This window comes from Cucumis melo, chromosome 4, assembly GCF_025177605.1.
Source record: "Cucumis melo cultivar AY chromosome 4, USDA_Cmelo_AY_1.0, whole genome shotgun sequence".
In the NCBI taxonomy this organism is placed as follows: Eukaryota; Viridiplantae; Streptophyta; class Magnoliopsida; order Cucurbitales; family Cucurbitaceae; genus Cucumis; species Cucumis melo.
In genome coordinates, this window is record NC_066860.1 from 32770590 (window position 1) to 32785233 (window position 14644).

At 34.9% G+C, this 14644-nt stretch overlaps 4 protein-coding genes across 4 annotated transcripts; 2 read left to right on the forward strand and 2 right to left on the reverse strand.

The window, feature by feature from the left end:
* The first annotated feature begins 87 nt into the window (after positions 1–87).
* Positions 88–4345, forward strand: LOC103486568 (histone deacetylase HDT1). Its single transcript, XM_008444572.3, has 10 exons — positions 88–290; positions 1114–1184; positions 1261–1472; positions 1945–1958; positions 2055–2099; positions 2181–2356; positions 3146–3271; positions 3430–3520; positions 3759–3897; positions 3989–4345. The coding sequence occupies exons 1-10, from the start codon at positions 278–280 to the stop codon at positions 4050–4052; spliced, it is 951 nt and encodes a 316-aa protein (XP_008442794.2). The 5' UTR covers positions 88–277; the 3' UTR covers positions 4053–4345.
* Positions 4346–6377: 2032 nt separating this feature from the next.
* LOC103486566 (peroxiredoxin-2E-2, chloroplastic) lies at positions 6378–7363 on the forward strand. Its single transcript, XM_008444569.3, has one exon. It carries the CDS (start codon positions 6510–6512, stop codon positions 7194–7196), a length of 687 nt encoding a protein of 228 aa, XP_008442791.1. The 5' UTR covers positions 6378–6509; the 3' UTR covers positions 7197–7363.
* Positions 7364–7869: 506 nt separating this feature from the next.
* Positions 7870–11338, reverse strand: LOC103486567 (glucomannan 4-beta-mannosyltransferase 9-like). Its single transcript, XM_008444570.3, has 9 exons — positions 10869–11338; positions 10681–10779; positions 10350–10602; positions 9588–9698; positions 9365–9501; positions 9151–9264; positions 8863–9062; positions 8567–8761; positions 7870–8411 (listed from the first exon to the last, which is right to left on the reverse strand). Exons 1-9 carry the CDS (start codon positions 11196–11198, stop codon positions 8252–8254), a joined length of 1599 nt encoding a protein of 532 aa, XP_008442792.1. The 5' UTR covers positions 11199–11338; the 3' UTR covers positions 7870–8251.
* A 1612-nt stretch (positions 11339–12950) lies between these two features.
* Positions 12951–13752, reverse strand: LOC103486565 (uncharacterized). Its single transcript, XM_008444568.3, has one exon. The coding sequence runs from the start codon at positions 13550–13552 to the stop codon at positions 13112–13114; it is 441 nt and encodes a 146-aa protein (XP_008442790.1). The 5' UTR covers positions 13553–13752; the 3' UTR covers positions 12951–13111.
* Positions 13753–14644: the final 892 nt, after the last annotated feature.

Consider the following 14644-nt stretch of genomic DNA (forward strand, 5'->3'; position numbering starts at 1 on the left):
ACAAAATCATATTTTGAGAATTTATTCATAATTAACAAAGGGTGTGGAGAAATTGCGGTGTTACGCGCCACACTTGATCGTCTACAAAACTCCATCTCCGCTTCTTCCCCATTTCATTTCATAAAGACATAAACTCGCAATTCTCTTAATCACATCACCAACTTTTGCCATTTGCGAATTTAATCCTTCGTCTTCGTTGAGATAACAAAAGAAAAAAAAAAAAAAAAAAGCAAAAACCCTAAACCTTCGACTTCCCACTGATCTCTGCTCTTCACCAATGGAGTTTTGGGGTAACTTTCTCTCTTCCCTTTCCCCTCCCCCCCTCTTTCTTCAATATTTATGCTGCTTCGTCATTGGCGCCTCTTTAGGTATTCATACGGTAGAGAAACAGTAGAACAGTGCGTTAGCTTAAGCATCGGGTAGGTTTTTTCATCTTCTTCTTAGAAGTTTCTGGGTTTAGGTTACCTGTTCATGCAGTGGGCTTTTGCTTTCATATAATTGTTAATGCCGTCTTTGCATTTCGTTGCTAAGTGAAATATAGGAGCAAAGTCGGTTTTTAACTGATATTGTGTTCTATTAAGTTCGTCCCAGTTGAATTTTTTGTGTATCTGGCGTGAATTTGAATGTTACGGTATTGAGTGGAAAAAGTACTTGAACAATTGTAGAGTCGCTTCTTTTACAGATACATGATCTTGAACTTGGGTTGTTTGAATTTTGACGTGCATAGTTAATTTATATGGGTTCTGTGTTTAGGATTGCTTATGTGCAGCCGTTTTGCTCATCTCTCTTATTTTGACTAATTCACGGTTCTACTTAATCTTATCATGTGTGCGCGTGTGTGTTCTGAACTAATAGTTTGAGAAAACCTTTTATTGCCTGATGTTTCGAACTTTCCAAATTGTTCTTAATTGTTTGTTGTTAATAACTATCTTGTTGGAGATGAGAGATCAAGAAAACATTTTCTGCTGGAAACCAAGACTTGTTTTATATGTTGGAATTATGACTTGGTTCTCTTACATGTCGACTAACCTAATTGAAGCACATTAGTATACGTTCAATTATGTTGTGGTTCTATGTTTCTCCTCAAATTAGTGTTATTGTTATGTTTTGCAGGTGCTGAGGTTAAAGTTGGAGAACCTCTCTTGGTGAGTCCCGGAGAGGAGAAGATACTGCATCTGTCGCAGGTATCATTTATGCTAGTTTGTTGATCTGTTCCTAAGAAATCTGTAGGGCAATAGTTGAGTTATATATTCTCCACAGGCCTGTCTTGGAGAGTCCAAGAGCAAAGGAAGTGAACAGGTTTTCCTATATGTCAAGGTTGGCAATCAAAAACTTGTTCTTGGGACACTATCCTCGGAGAAATTCCCACAAGTGTCTTTTGACCTGGTGTTTGACAAAGAATTTGAGCTATCTCATAATTGGAAAAATGGAAGCGTGCACTTTACAGGATATACATCTCTCCTTCCAGAAGAATATCCTTTATCTGAATTCTTAAGGCCCTTCTCGATTTTGGTTTTTGGTTTTTGATTTTTGAAAATTAAGCTTATAAATATTACTTCTACACATAAAATTTAATGTATGGTTATCCCTTCCAAGTTTCAACTGGTGTTTTCAAATACCTATTCAAGTTTTATAATTTATTTTTTTTTAAAAAAAAACCAATTTTCAAACACTTGTTTTTCTTTTTAGATTTTGAATAGGAAGCAGGAGGACCTCAAGTTTTTCTTTAAGAAACGTGAAAACCTTAAACCCTAATTGAGAAATTAGGAGGAAACAAGCATAAATTTTAAAAACAAAATTATAAAGATGAAATTGTTGTCGAGCAGGGCCTAAATCATTTTAGTTTTATTTTTTAAACTTATTTTTCATACTATTTTGTTTAATTGTTTGATTTGCATTTCCTATGTTGTTTTCTTGACTAGTTTGAGTTTTTTCCATTGCCACGGAGGAATCTACTTGTAAGTTGTTTCTCAACTTGCTGTCATTAGTACTTCCTTTTTTATTTCTTTTAAACCAATGATTAAGTGTTCTTGATTGCTATTTTTCAATTTCAGATACTGATTCTGAAGAGGATTTTCCTCTAGCTGTCACTGACAATGGTGATGTTTACTCTCTAGACTTCCTTGTACATTTGTCATTGAAATAAACTTAGTAACATAAGCTATTATACTTTGGTGCAGGAAAGCCAGAGCCAGAGCCTAAGAAAGATGCAAAGCCTGATACTTCCGGAACCAAGAAAAAAGTGCAGATTGTAGAACCAAACAAAGTTGCCTCTAATTCAAATATTGACAGTAAGAAGAATGAAGACAGTTCTGATGAAGATGATGACGAGGATGAGGAGAGCACAGATGATGAGGTACTCTTAGATGCCCTTTTACATTCTACTTCTAAGTATGAAAATTTATTTTTGAAAAAAGATTCATGACCAGGAACGGATAAACTTAATTAATTTAGCTCTCCTCATTTTCTTTGTTCGTGGCAATATAACGTTCTAAAATCAACAGCATTTTGGCAGAATAGGCATATTACTATTACCGGTCAATGATTCCTTCACACCCAGTCCATAATAATAGTGCAACTTATTTAGAAAAACTTGCTGCATGGGTCCTCTCTTTCTACAAAATAATAATAGTATAGCTAACTTATTAAAAAAGACTTCCTACTACCCGAGTCCTCTCTTTCCACAAATTGGATATTCCTTTACGTGGAGGCAAAAATCATACCTCCAAGACAGTTCACTGGTTCTAGGCACTATGCACAGTTGAGCTCCATGCCTTCCATGACGAGAAATTTTAAAATCTTGATCAGAAGAATTTGGCTATTCTTAAACAATGTTATTTTATGATTCTATAGTTAGGGGTTGCATCAATTAGAAACCCAAATAATAATATTATCAATTTACTTTCCTAAGTTAATCAATTTAAACCTTCCCATTTATAACTTTTCACCTCATTTCAAGTATGATAATTTGACATCTTTCAATATTACAATGGTCATAAATATAATCACTGGAGCATTGTTCGTTCTGAGCTACTTCATTAGCATTGATCTGAGTCATATGAGGAAATTCTGTACCATAGTATTTACTCTACCAATATGGCCATTGAATTTCAACTTTCTTTGTCAACGTCGTGATTTTCTTTAGAATGAAAATGGAGGTGAAGAAGATGATACCAATGATGACGAAAATGAGTCTTCTGGAGTCGATAGCGAAGACTCTGATGAGGACTCGGATGACAGTTTGGAAGAGGACGAGCAGACACCTAAAAAGGTATGAGGCTGCCATCTTTCTCTCATTTTTATTATTACTTTTGGGTAAGAAACCAAATTTTAATGGTGAGAAATGAAGTCAATCGATTGGGTTAAGCTAGATATTCTTTTGCTTTATTTGCTATTTTCTTAATCAAATAATTATTGAAACCATTGAAGGCTGAAGCAAGCAAGAAGAGGCCTTTAGATTCTGCTAATAAAACGCCTGCTCCTGATAAGAAGGCAAAACTCGTCACTCCTCAGAAGACTGGTTTGTTTCTTCTCTATTGCCCCTTTATATTGCTACTGTAGATGTGAAGTTGACCTGTGATTCTTATCATATTAGTATTTTTTGGTTGGAATTCATGTTGTTTCATTCTTGTTATTCATTAGCAGGTTTGGGGGTGGACTTCAAATTCTCGAACTCTAAAACAAATTGCTAAGATGGGGTTTTGGATTTTAGATTTTGAATTTAATTTCTTTTTATATTATATATAATTTTGTGACAGATGGCAAGAAAGGCGTTGCTCATGTAGATACTCCTCATCCTTCAAAGAAGGCCGGGAAAATGCCTGCTGCTAATGACAAAACTAAACAGCAGACTCCCAAATCAGCAAATGCCGCATTCCCTTGCAAAACTTGCAACAGGTAACTCATGCTGCCTATTTCCTTAACTGTATGGAGAGAATTAAGATTGTTAACAACTTCAATTTAATCGTGGCAATAAACTTTATTGAAGGACATTTGGCTCAGAAACTGCATTACAATCCCACACAAAAGCCAAGCACACAGCCGACAAGTGATCGGGTTATTGTTTTAGGAGGAATATGGTGCATGGATCAGCTCAACCTGACCAGTATATCAGATCAGAATCACGATACTGGATGGTTGTGAATTTTCTACCCCGATCCTTTTGAGGTTCATTTTCTAAATATTCAGGTGTGATTTCAAATCTTATTATTATCATAAGCTCTAGTTACTTGTGAATGGCTTGTCTTCGACATTGCGTGTGCTGTAGAATTTTTTTAGATCCAGTAGAATATTGTTTAATGTTACTTAGCTGGAGCTTGGAGTTATCTTTATTATTATTGCCTTCTCTCCTGTCCAGTTTTTTTTTTCCTTTTATTTTTGGGTTGACATTGGAAATGAAAGATGAAGAAGATGAAATAATCATTGGCTCTTGGTCTTGGTTAACTTGTGTAACTTTGTTGATAGAAGTTGGGTAGTTTTATCTCGTCAATTTTCTTAGGCGTTGTTTGGAAGATAGGGGGCTTTTGAAGACTAGGAACATTACCGGAATGGTTCGTAACATGGTATCGGTGGTCATGTTCATACCTTTGCAGTGCCATTTCTTCTTCAATTAACAATGATTCACCTGTTGGATATTCTACAAATTTTTAATTGGTTTAAGCGTTTGGGTCAATTTTGACTAACCGAATATATTTGTATGTTTTGTCTCTAAAATTTGAAGAACGTTTAGAAGATGCTTTTGACTAAATATTGTTGGGTTTAGTTATTGCCTTAGATGTTATAATCGGGTGTCTCACAATTTGGCTAACCACGCTCTCTCGTCTGTCTTCATCTTCTTGGGCCTACGATTTCCCTCTTGCTTTCTTCAATTGTTGCTCCGGAGATGGAGTTTCTGGGAAATTTGTAGTCGTCTTTTTGTTGTTTGCTTGTTTTCTTTCAAAAATAAATTAAAAAGAATGATCAAATATAGGTTGTTGGTTCAACTTTTGTGTGGACATAATATTCATTGCGAGTTATAGGCTCTTTCTCATGTGATTAGTCTTCTCCATCTACTACGCCATTGTTGAGATTTATTATTATTTAATGTGATTATTTACTCTAAATTTGAAAAAACAAAATAGTTATATCATAGAAGATTAAAAGTCAATTTTTATAACAAAAAATTGTTTAATCACTCTCTTATATCTTTAGGTTTTGGCTACTTTTGATCTCTTGCAATTTTTTTATTTTTTTTTTGTTCAATTTAATCTTCACATTTTTCATTTTAGTCCATTATTCATTTTTTTCTTAATTCCTTTTGATTACAATGATAGCATAATTCTCTGAATTTGTTAAAATTTTGTCAAATAGTAATTAAAACGATCACTTTTAGATGATGGAAACTGGAAACTAAACAAACTTTTTGAAAGTACAAAGTAAAATAAACAAAAGCTCCTTTTAAGAATTAAAGTGAATAGTTCATAACCAAAAAGGTTCAGTATTGTTTGTGTTTTATGCTTCTTTATATTTTTCTTCCGTAAAGTATCATTCTTAGGAGAAGCTAGTGCGTGACGAGTAGAAGCATTCGTATTCTAACTTTAGTTGGGAATGTTTTAAACTAGGTTTAAATAGATTAAGAAAAAAAAAAAAGGTAAAAGGTAAATATATATGTGTGTGTGTGTAGAGGTACGATAACTTGAACTATGAGTGAAAGTTGGTTCGATCTTATTAGTCCTGGGGTCAATCAAGAACGGTCAAACCAATTGGTTTTATAAGGAAGGAAGGGACCTAAATTAATCTCTAATAAATAATCGATTTTAATCCGATTTGGTTCTCCGTTTTAAGCACTTCTTTTTTCTTCTCTATTTTTATTTTTATTTTTATTTTCACTTTTCCAAATAGAAAATATACACATTTTTTTTCCTAAACATCAAATACATACTCACCATAATAGTTAAAAACAAAAACTAAAAGAAACCTAATCTTAGAGTTTCTTTTGTAAGAAAACATACACACATACTTGGGTTCAATGCAGCTTTGGTTGATTTTTTCAATAAAAGAAATTGATATAAGCCTATACTTTTTGGTTTTATACTTACAAATCAAGATCAATTTTATGCTAAATTTTTGAATTGAATTAGTGAATCACTTTTGGTTTTTTGAACACTACTCCTAATTTGAAAGTCCAATTTTAAAGAAAAAACATTCCAATTATTATAAAAAGTATCATTAAACGTGTATACATGTGTAAATATCAAGTTTCATATAGATAAATGATTAGAATTATAACCTCCACATCACTGAGCTAAAGTTAACTAAAACAAATAAGTAATAATAATAATAATAATAATAATAATAATAATAATAGGTAAAGAAGAAGGTCTAAAAAAAATGGGTGGGGGGCGACCCCTATTTTATTGTGATATTTCATTGTTGTATTGTAGTTTCCGCCTGAAAAGTGTTGTCTTCTTTTTAACTTACCAAAATCAAAACCACTCGAAGCTCATCTCTCTCCTCTCCTCTCCTCAACAATGGCGGCCTCTTTCTCCATTTCAAGGCTCTCTCTTTCCTTCTCCTCTTCTTCTTCTTTTGCTACTACTTCTCTCTTTCCCTCCGCCAGACCCACCGCCCTCTCTTTCTCTTCCCTTCCCTTCAATTCCCTCCGCCGCATCTCCCCCAAACCCCTCCGATTTTCCTCCTTTCCCACCTCCAAATCCACCATCTCCGCCACCATTTCCGTCGGCGACAAGCTTCCCGACTCCACATTTTCCTACTTAGACCCCGCCGGCGAGCTCCAAACCACCACTGTTTCCGACCTCACCAAGGGAAAGAAAGCCGTCTTCTTCGCTGTACCTGGTGCTTTCACCCCCACTTGCTCTCAGAAGCACCTTCCCGGTTTCGTCGAGAAATCGGCTGAGCTTAAGGCCAAAGGAGTTGATACTATCGCTTGTATTTCAGTCAATGATGCCTTTGTGATGAAGGCGTGGAAGGATAACCTTAATATCAAGGATGAGGTTCTGTTGCTGTCTGATGGGAATGGGGATTTCACTAGGGCTATTGGGTGCGAGCTGGATTTGAGCGACAAGCCTGTTGGACTGGGTGTTAGGTCGAGACGTTATGCGCTTCTTGCTGAGGATGGAGTTGTGAAGATCTTGAATTTGGAGGAAGGAGGTGCGTTTACCTTCAGTAGTGCCGAGGACATCCTCAAAGCTCTTTGAATGAGATGAGATAAGAATAAGATAAGGAGGTTCCTTTCGTTTTTCTGTTGGTCTCTATCATTTTCCTTCTTGTTTGTTTGTTGGCTCACTAATAGGGTAGCAGTTTCAGTTTTGGCGAATAAATGAGATCCAATACATATTTTAGAATAAATTTCTGAGTTCGTTCATCTTCATGGTTCTGAATTTACATTGGTTTCTCCTTTTTCTTATTTGGGTTTTATGCTTCCATGTTTTGTAATGAGAAAGAATGATTAATTTGGGGCGCCTGTAATGTGTTCGACCAAATGCCTCAGAGAACGCACTTCTGACGTGACTTCCTCTGCCGTTTTCCTTTGACTAAATATATCATTGCCTCGGTTAAGTTTATAGCATCTTTTAATTTCATCTCCAAAGTTTCAAATATTTTAAGCAAATCACTATTTAATCCTTTGTCTTATTGGGTTCAGTTAGGACTTAGCAACGAGAGAGAACCTAGTTTTAGGTTTTCATATTGAATTAGCAACTTTCAATTGCGTCAGGGAAGTTTATATCATCTTTTAGTTTCATCTCCAAATTTCAAAATGCTTTTATTCATCAAATTCCTTAACTTATTGATGCTCTTCGAAGTTGTTGATATTTTATCCTTTGATTGTGACTTTTTGGGTTCAGTTAGCACTGAGCTATGAGACACTACTGAATTTGCAACTAAGCGTACTTGTATTCATAGTTGTCAAAATTGGGTCAAAAGTTTGAACCCGTGCATACATTGGTGGGAAGAATTGGTCAGTGAAGAGATGAAGGTTTCATTCTTGTCAAACAACTAGGAAGAAAATGAAACGCTTAACAAGTACAAGTAGAGCCAAAAAAGAAAAGGAAAATTTCAGCTCCACCCGGAGTCAAGCATCCATAGTCTAATCTACATCTTTTGCAATCTCTGTTCCTTTCTTTTTCTTCTATATTCACAAGCTAGCTTCCTTTCAGCCTTTTTGCTTCCACGTTTGCTTTTGTTGACCAAGAGAGCTTCCAGGAAAACTTTGCTAAAACAAGGACTAAAATCTACATCATGGTTTAGATACCTAGCTGGGTACAATGGTACCAACATACCCAAATCCGACGATGAAAAATGAAATTGCCTGGACAAGAAGGAAAACGAAGAAATAGTTCTCCCCATAGAGCATATTATAGCATCCACAAAAGAAAAGATAGGCTCCAACCCCAAGTTCAGTTATATGAATTCTGTTGACACATGAAAGCAAAGCTCAAGTTAGATGACAATATAATCATTTTCTTTAAGAAGACAATAGTTGTAGAAGATGGAGTGATAAAGGAGATGTTGGAGTCGTAATAATATTTTGCTATTTGTAGTCATTAGAGAAGAGGGCGAAAAGTACCTCTCACCAATTCTGAACATTGGTTTTTTGGTTGCTTTTGAAGCTGTTTTCCCCTTGAGAATATCTCCTAACTTCTCAGTGACAACCCATTCGTTTGCTCGACTACCCTCTAGTAAGCCGATGAGGGTGGCTTTGGCTCTGTGCAATGACATTACATTTTCAAACATGATCCAGAAAATCGTCAGGTGGAATGACCTGAAACAACAACCCAGTTAAGTTTAGGATTTTGGAATGGCATTCCAAAACAATCAAACTTGTGAATGTGGAGATCCATTGAAGTTCGAGAAGAAATGTACTTTGGAGTCCCGATCGCATTAATAATTGTAGTTGCGGTAGGAATATATACACCTCCCCATCTTGGAATTGCGACTTCAGGCACCACAACAGTTGCCGGCAAAGCAATACAGAAGAAAAGAAAGTTGTTGATGTGGGCTATGATCTTTCTAACGAAGAAGAAGCTATAAATCACATACACCTTCTTCCACAACGTCACTTTCTGCAATAAGAAATGCCCATATTCAGCCTGTTTCAATATATTGATCCACAAAGCGAAACTCGAGCAACATCGACACATTTGGGGATACCTTATTTTTTGCTATCTCCAAGACCATTTTCCTGAAAAGGTTTGCAGGGCCACAAGACCATCTGTGCTGCTGGAAACGAAAGGCCTTGAAAGTGCTTGGCAATTCATTTTTAACCTTGAGGTATAAAATAGTTCCATTAGATATGAGAATAGAACAGCAAACATTAATGTTCGAGTTTGAACATTCTAAAAATTGTTAGAAGTTAGAAGGTTACCTGAAGGTCGCCGAGGTACAGGAATTTCCAGCCCTTGAGACTGGCTCGCACGGCCAAATCCATGTCCTCCACCGTGGTTCGGTCCTTCCATCCTCCGGCCTCATTGATTGCGGCAATTCTCCAGACTCCTGCCGTGCCTAGTGTCGACCAAATATCGAGCAACAATTTTAGAATGAGAAATACCGAGCTATTCAGATGGGAGAAAGAGATAGTTTGTACAAACCATTGAAGCCGAAGAAGGCATGGGTGGAGGAGCCAACTTCTTGCTCGACCGTGAAATGGTAGTCCAACGACATTTCTTGAAGTCTCGTCATCATACACTCATCAGAGTTCACTGCAAAAGCATAGCCGGAAATTCGTCGGCCGGCATGATCCTCAAAGTCAGTACCTTTGTTGCCGGTAGCACAGCTCTTCCGACCAAACCGAAAGTAATTTCTACCGTTGTTTTGGTCGGAGAGATTGGATGGCGGTGTGTGAAGTAGAGGATAAATGACCTTAAATCACGTGCATTTCACGTGATGGAATGTAATTTGTACAAAAGGAAGTGAAATTAACAATGGAATTTTTCTTTCAAATCTTTATCCACAACCGTTAAATCTTTAAATCATTGTCTTTAAAATCCAATTCCAAACATTTTTCTTTACTTATAAATTTATAAAACATGCCTCTCTTAATACCAATTTTATTAGAAATTATTGGAGAGTATATCATTTTACTCGACATTTATCTAACTTGAATAAGTGTTGCAATTTCTCTCGTCCACCAACGAGCATTTGAAAATGAGAAAGACCCGAATAGTAGTAAACGGTTAGATGGGACCCATTACCTACCAACCCAACCATTCTAAAATGGGAAAGCAGAGGATGCCCCTTGCTAGTTTCTACCAAAGTTTCTATTTCTAGTTGAACCAATAAAATTATAACCTACACCAAAATTAACAATATCATCAAACATGGAATTGGACGCAAAGAGAGAAAAGTGTTACCAAATATCCATCGAGCTTGAATCAGGGCAAGTTGAGGATTATGGACGAGAAAAGGAATAGATCGATGAAGAAAATCAGATTCAGGTTGAAAGTCAGCATCAAAAATTACAACATAATCACAATCTTTTGCATAGCTTCGCTTCATCCCTTCTTTCAAAGCTCCTGCTTTGTATCCTGTACGATTATCTCTTACTTCATACTTTATGTTGATTCCTTTGCTTGCCCATTTCTTGCATTCCAGCTCCACCATATTCTGAGATTCAACCATTTTTTTTCCTATGTTCATTCTAAGAATTAAAAACAAACAAACAAACAAAGGAAAACTCTGTACCTTGATTGCTGGGATTGTTGAATCATCTAATACTTGAATAACCATTCGATCGGACGGCCAAGAAAGCCCACAAGCAGCTCTGATTGACATTTGATAGACCTAAAGATGGAATGAAAGATTAGTTGACCATGTCAATATGAGAGATCAAGAAAACAGAGGATTCAAACAGGGGAGAAAAACAGAGTTACCTCTTTTTCATTAAACATGGGGATTTGAATAAGAACCATAGGGTAAACAGAGTTTCCGAGCTCGCTATCATCTTTAATGGGTTCCCATTTATATCGTTTTTCAGGTGTTCGACGAAGCAGTTTCACTGCAACGATCACGACACCCATATAAATCCTCTCTACGAACTGCATTATCGACAATGCAGAGCAGATCACCATTATAACTCTAAGAAGAGGAGCTATTAATGGTGCTCTAACGACGTCCCAAACAAAAAGGAGCAGAGCCGGAATGCCATCTCCGGCTGTTGGGAATGCTCCGGGGAAAAGCGCCGATGTGGAGAGCTGCTCCATTTCCGTGCGTTTGAAGTGTGTGGTTGGAAATTGGAGCAGAAATTAGGGGAAAAGAAAAAAAAAAGAAAAAAAGGGGTTGGTCTGCTTCTGCAAGTATGGCAGAAGCAGAGTACACAATTGAAGAAGAAAGGTTTGATGGTGAGAGCGTGGGGAAGGAGAGGAATTTAAAGGAAATAAAATTGAAGAGAGAGATTTTTGGATCAAAAGAAATTATGCTATAATCTCTCATGTAACAACAAGTGGTTTGTCCTAATTGATTGTGAGGCCATTTGAATTGGTAATTAATAGGATTATGGGCTTACAACCCTTCAAAAATGGGCGATGGAGGAAGGGAGGATTCAAACCTACTAACTATGAATTAAACATCTCTAACTTCGATTATCAACATCGTTTAATATTTATCCCTTTTCTTTTACTGAGATTTCAGATTAAACAAACTATGTTATGAATTTTTGTTTTTGTTTGAATAGGTTTATAAACTTTCGATTTTGTTCTAACGAGTTTTAATTTTAAATTTAATAAATATTGTAGGTGGATGAAATTTTAAATATATAATAAACTTTTGGTTTAAATTCTACGTTGGTTCATAAACTTTGTATTTTGTTTTGTAACACATATGTTTTAGTCTCTAAATTTAAAAACAAACTTACACGATATCTAAGATTCCATTAACTCTTAGATAAAACGATTAGATAATTTATATATTTTAATGACTAAACTCTCGATTGTCATATTAATTAAATTAATATATAGTAAAAAAATTTATTAATTTATTCAATAAATATTTTATGCTTACCATACTTGAATCAAATAAAACAAAAAGTTAATGTTGTCATTTTCTTCTTCCTCAAAGCTTAGAAGAATTTGAATATAGTAAAAAAAGAACAGAACTAACGTGTAAGGTTAATATCCATGGTGTGTGAATTAAAATAAAAACAGTTCATATAGAAAATAGACTTTGTAGTCATTCAAATGTAAGAATTACGTTTTCATTTGGAATGAATCCTAACAACAGATAACAAAGAAAGCTGTTCTTAAAATTTTAACGTGAAAACTAAAATATAACGATTTACAAAATCTAATCTTTTAAGAATCAAAACAAGATTGAAATCTAAATCTTTTTAATCAATAAATCCAACAAATTTTAAGTTGAAAAAAGTTGTGGGGAAAAAGAGTTGGAAAGAGTTATTTCTACTACGGTGGAATATACAGAACCTTTTCTCAAATCTTACCATTAAATATAAATTTAGAGGTAGAATTGTTATGTCATTCTCTTAAATAACTATAAGTTAGTTATGTGTATAGATGTGAGTGTAAAAGATAATAAGTAATTAATTATTTAAGAATAAAATTGTTAGAAAATATTTGTAAATATTATAAAATTTCATAAATCTATAATTTTTTTTATTTAATTTTACTATATATATTGAAAATATTTTAATCATTATATTTGAAAAGACCTAGATAAAAGGAATGATTATTTTGTTTTGTTTTTATATTTTATTAAACAACAATAAATAACAATTTTAATCTAGGAAATTGATGACTAAAAGATGTATACATTTCAAAAATTTAAACCAAATACATCTATTCTAAAAATGGGGACAGACTTTTAGTTAAAATTAACAGAATTAAATCTAATTGAATTCGTATTTTCACGTAATTTAAAATAGTTACCATCACAATTGATTTTGATTTATAAAACGTAGAGTTTGATACTAACACTACACCAACCATCCACTTAATTATACATTTAGAAGAACAATTTCCATCTTATATTTATTTATTGATAACAACATTTAATCCATCCATGAAGTTTGTGAAGTTTGTTTTCTAAAATCTCTCACACAACAAAGAAAAAAGAAGAAACAAAGACCCAAAAGTACTCAATCATCAAACACAGCTCCTCAATTTCATTGCAATTGAAGCTGAGGATCCACCTCTACTCTCGAAACTCCCTCCGGCGCCGCCGCTGGAACCTCCACTTCTCCGACCACCAATCCGGCCACCTCCTCCTCTTCCTCCTTCACTTCATCCACGTAGTTCGGATCCTTCTCATCAATGGCAGGCGGAGCAGGCGAGAGCTCATTCTCAATCGCATCGCCAGGTCCTTCCCAAGTGAACTTACCACCACGGCCGGATTTGGGAGGCGGCTGCGCGATTCCAGTGTGGCCGTGAACCGGATGGCGTTCGAGGCGCTGAACTCCCTTGTCGATGAGCTTCTTCTCAATGTATTTGATGGTGTCAATGTTGTGAGATTCGATTTCAGCTTTTTCGATATGTTTCTTCCCTTCCTCGTCTCGGGTAACGGCTCGAATCGTAACTTTGTCCTTCTTCTCGTCGATTGGCTTCATGGTTTCTCAGATGACGATGATAATGATGATGGGTTGTTGCTGCAGAAGGCTGAAAACTAAGATTGAGGAATTTTGGAAGTTGAAATCAGGGTTTTAAAGGGAGAGATCATGAGGAAGGAGAAAACTGGAAGGTACTAGAAAGGTCTGGGGTACAGCTTTTATGGTGGGTGCTGGAATGTTCTAAGTACCAACACGTCTTATAAACAACAACACACACACACACACATATATATATATATAATTTACTAAATTTCGTAACTTTATTAACATTCAAGATTATGTCGCCGTAAATGTAAGACTTCTACGAATCAATCTTACATCTTTTTCTCTTATTTGGTTAAGTCTTGTGCTGTTGGTATATGCCCCCATTGCAACTATTTGAGGGGGCAAACTACCATTATATTTGAACCCTATCTTCTAATAAGAAAGCCTTTGTAGACGATTAGAGTGGAAAGATGAAGAAATGTTTACACTTGCATGTATACTTAGGAAAAAGAACAAAAGTAGTTTAATATACCTCAAATATAAATTAAGGTACACATTCTATTTTATGGCTTAAACATAGTATGTTGAAGATAAATATGATTGAACTAATCAAGATCTGTCTCATAGGTTATGATGAGAGTACAGATTTATTATTATAATATGCAAATATATTAATGCTAGAATTGGAAAGAGAGTTGTGAATGTTTACACAAAAGTCCAAAAATTTGGATACACAAAAGGATCAACTTTCTCATTCTCACCGAAATGAAATTTATTGTGGGCTTAGCTGTATATACATTCAACCAATGTGAATTAGATGCATAAAACACAAACTAAAATTATATATTCAATTGTTCATTTTTCTTTTTTTTGAAAAAAAAATAATAAATAGTAGTAGTAGTAGTAGGATCGTAGTGTATTTTAATATTAAAAATTTATCAAACTTTTTAAATGTTTATAAATATAACAAATTTTATTCTATTCTACGGTAAAATGCGTCTTTCTTAATCAGGGTAGTTCTGCTTTCTTTTTCTACAAAATAAAAGATAAAATATTTTGTTCAAAGATAATTTGTTTTAAATTGTTTTTTTTTTTAAAATTGAATCT

Bases quoted from the DNA above. Each gene is read 5' to 3' on its own strand.
- LOC103486566 (XM_008444569.3), top strand. From the start codon at position 6,510: ATGGCGGCCTCTTTCTCCATTTCAAGGCTCTCTCTTTCCTTCTCCTCT.
- LOC103486567 (XM_008444570.3), bottom strand. From the start codon at position 11,198: ATGGAGCAGCTCTCCACATCGGCGCTTTTCCCCGGAGCATTCCCAACA. The intron at 10,603-10,680 runs GTACAGAGTTTT...GTTGAATCTCAG, and splicing joins CAACAATCCCAGCAATCAAG to AATATGGTGGAGCTGGAATG. The intron at 9,265-9,364 runs GTAACCTTCTAA...TTATACCTCAAG, and splicing joins TGTACCTCGGCGACCTTCAG to GTTAAAAATGAATTGCCAAG.
- LOC103486565 (XM_008444568.3), bottom strand. From the start codon at position 13,552: ATGAAGCCAATCGACGAGAAGAAGGACAAAGTTACGATTCGAGCCGTT.
- LOC103486568 (XM_008444572.3), top strand. The intron at 1,185-1,260 runs GTATCATTTATG...TATTCTCCACAG, and splicing joins AGATACTGCATCTGTCGCAG to GCCTGTCTTGGAGAGTCCAA. The intron at 2,100-2,180 runs GTGATGTTTACT...ACTTTGGTGCAG, and splicing joins TCTAGCTGTCACTGACAATG to GAAAGCCAGAGCCAGAGCCT.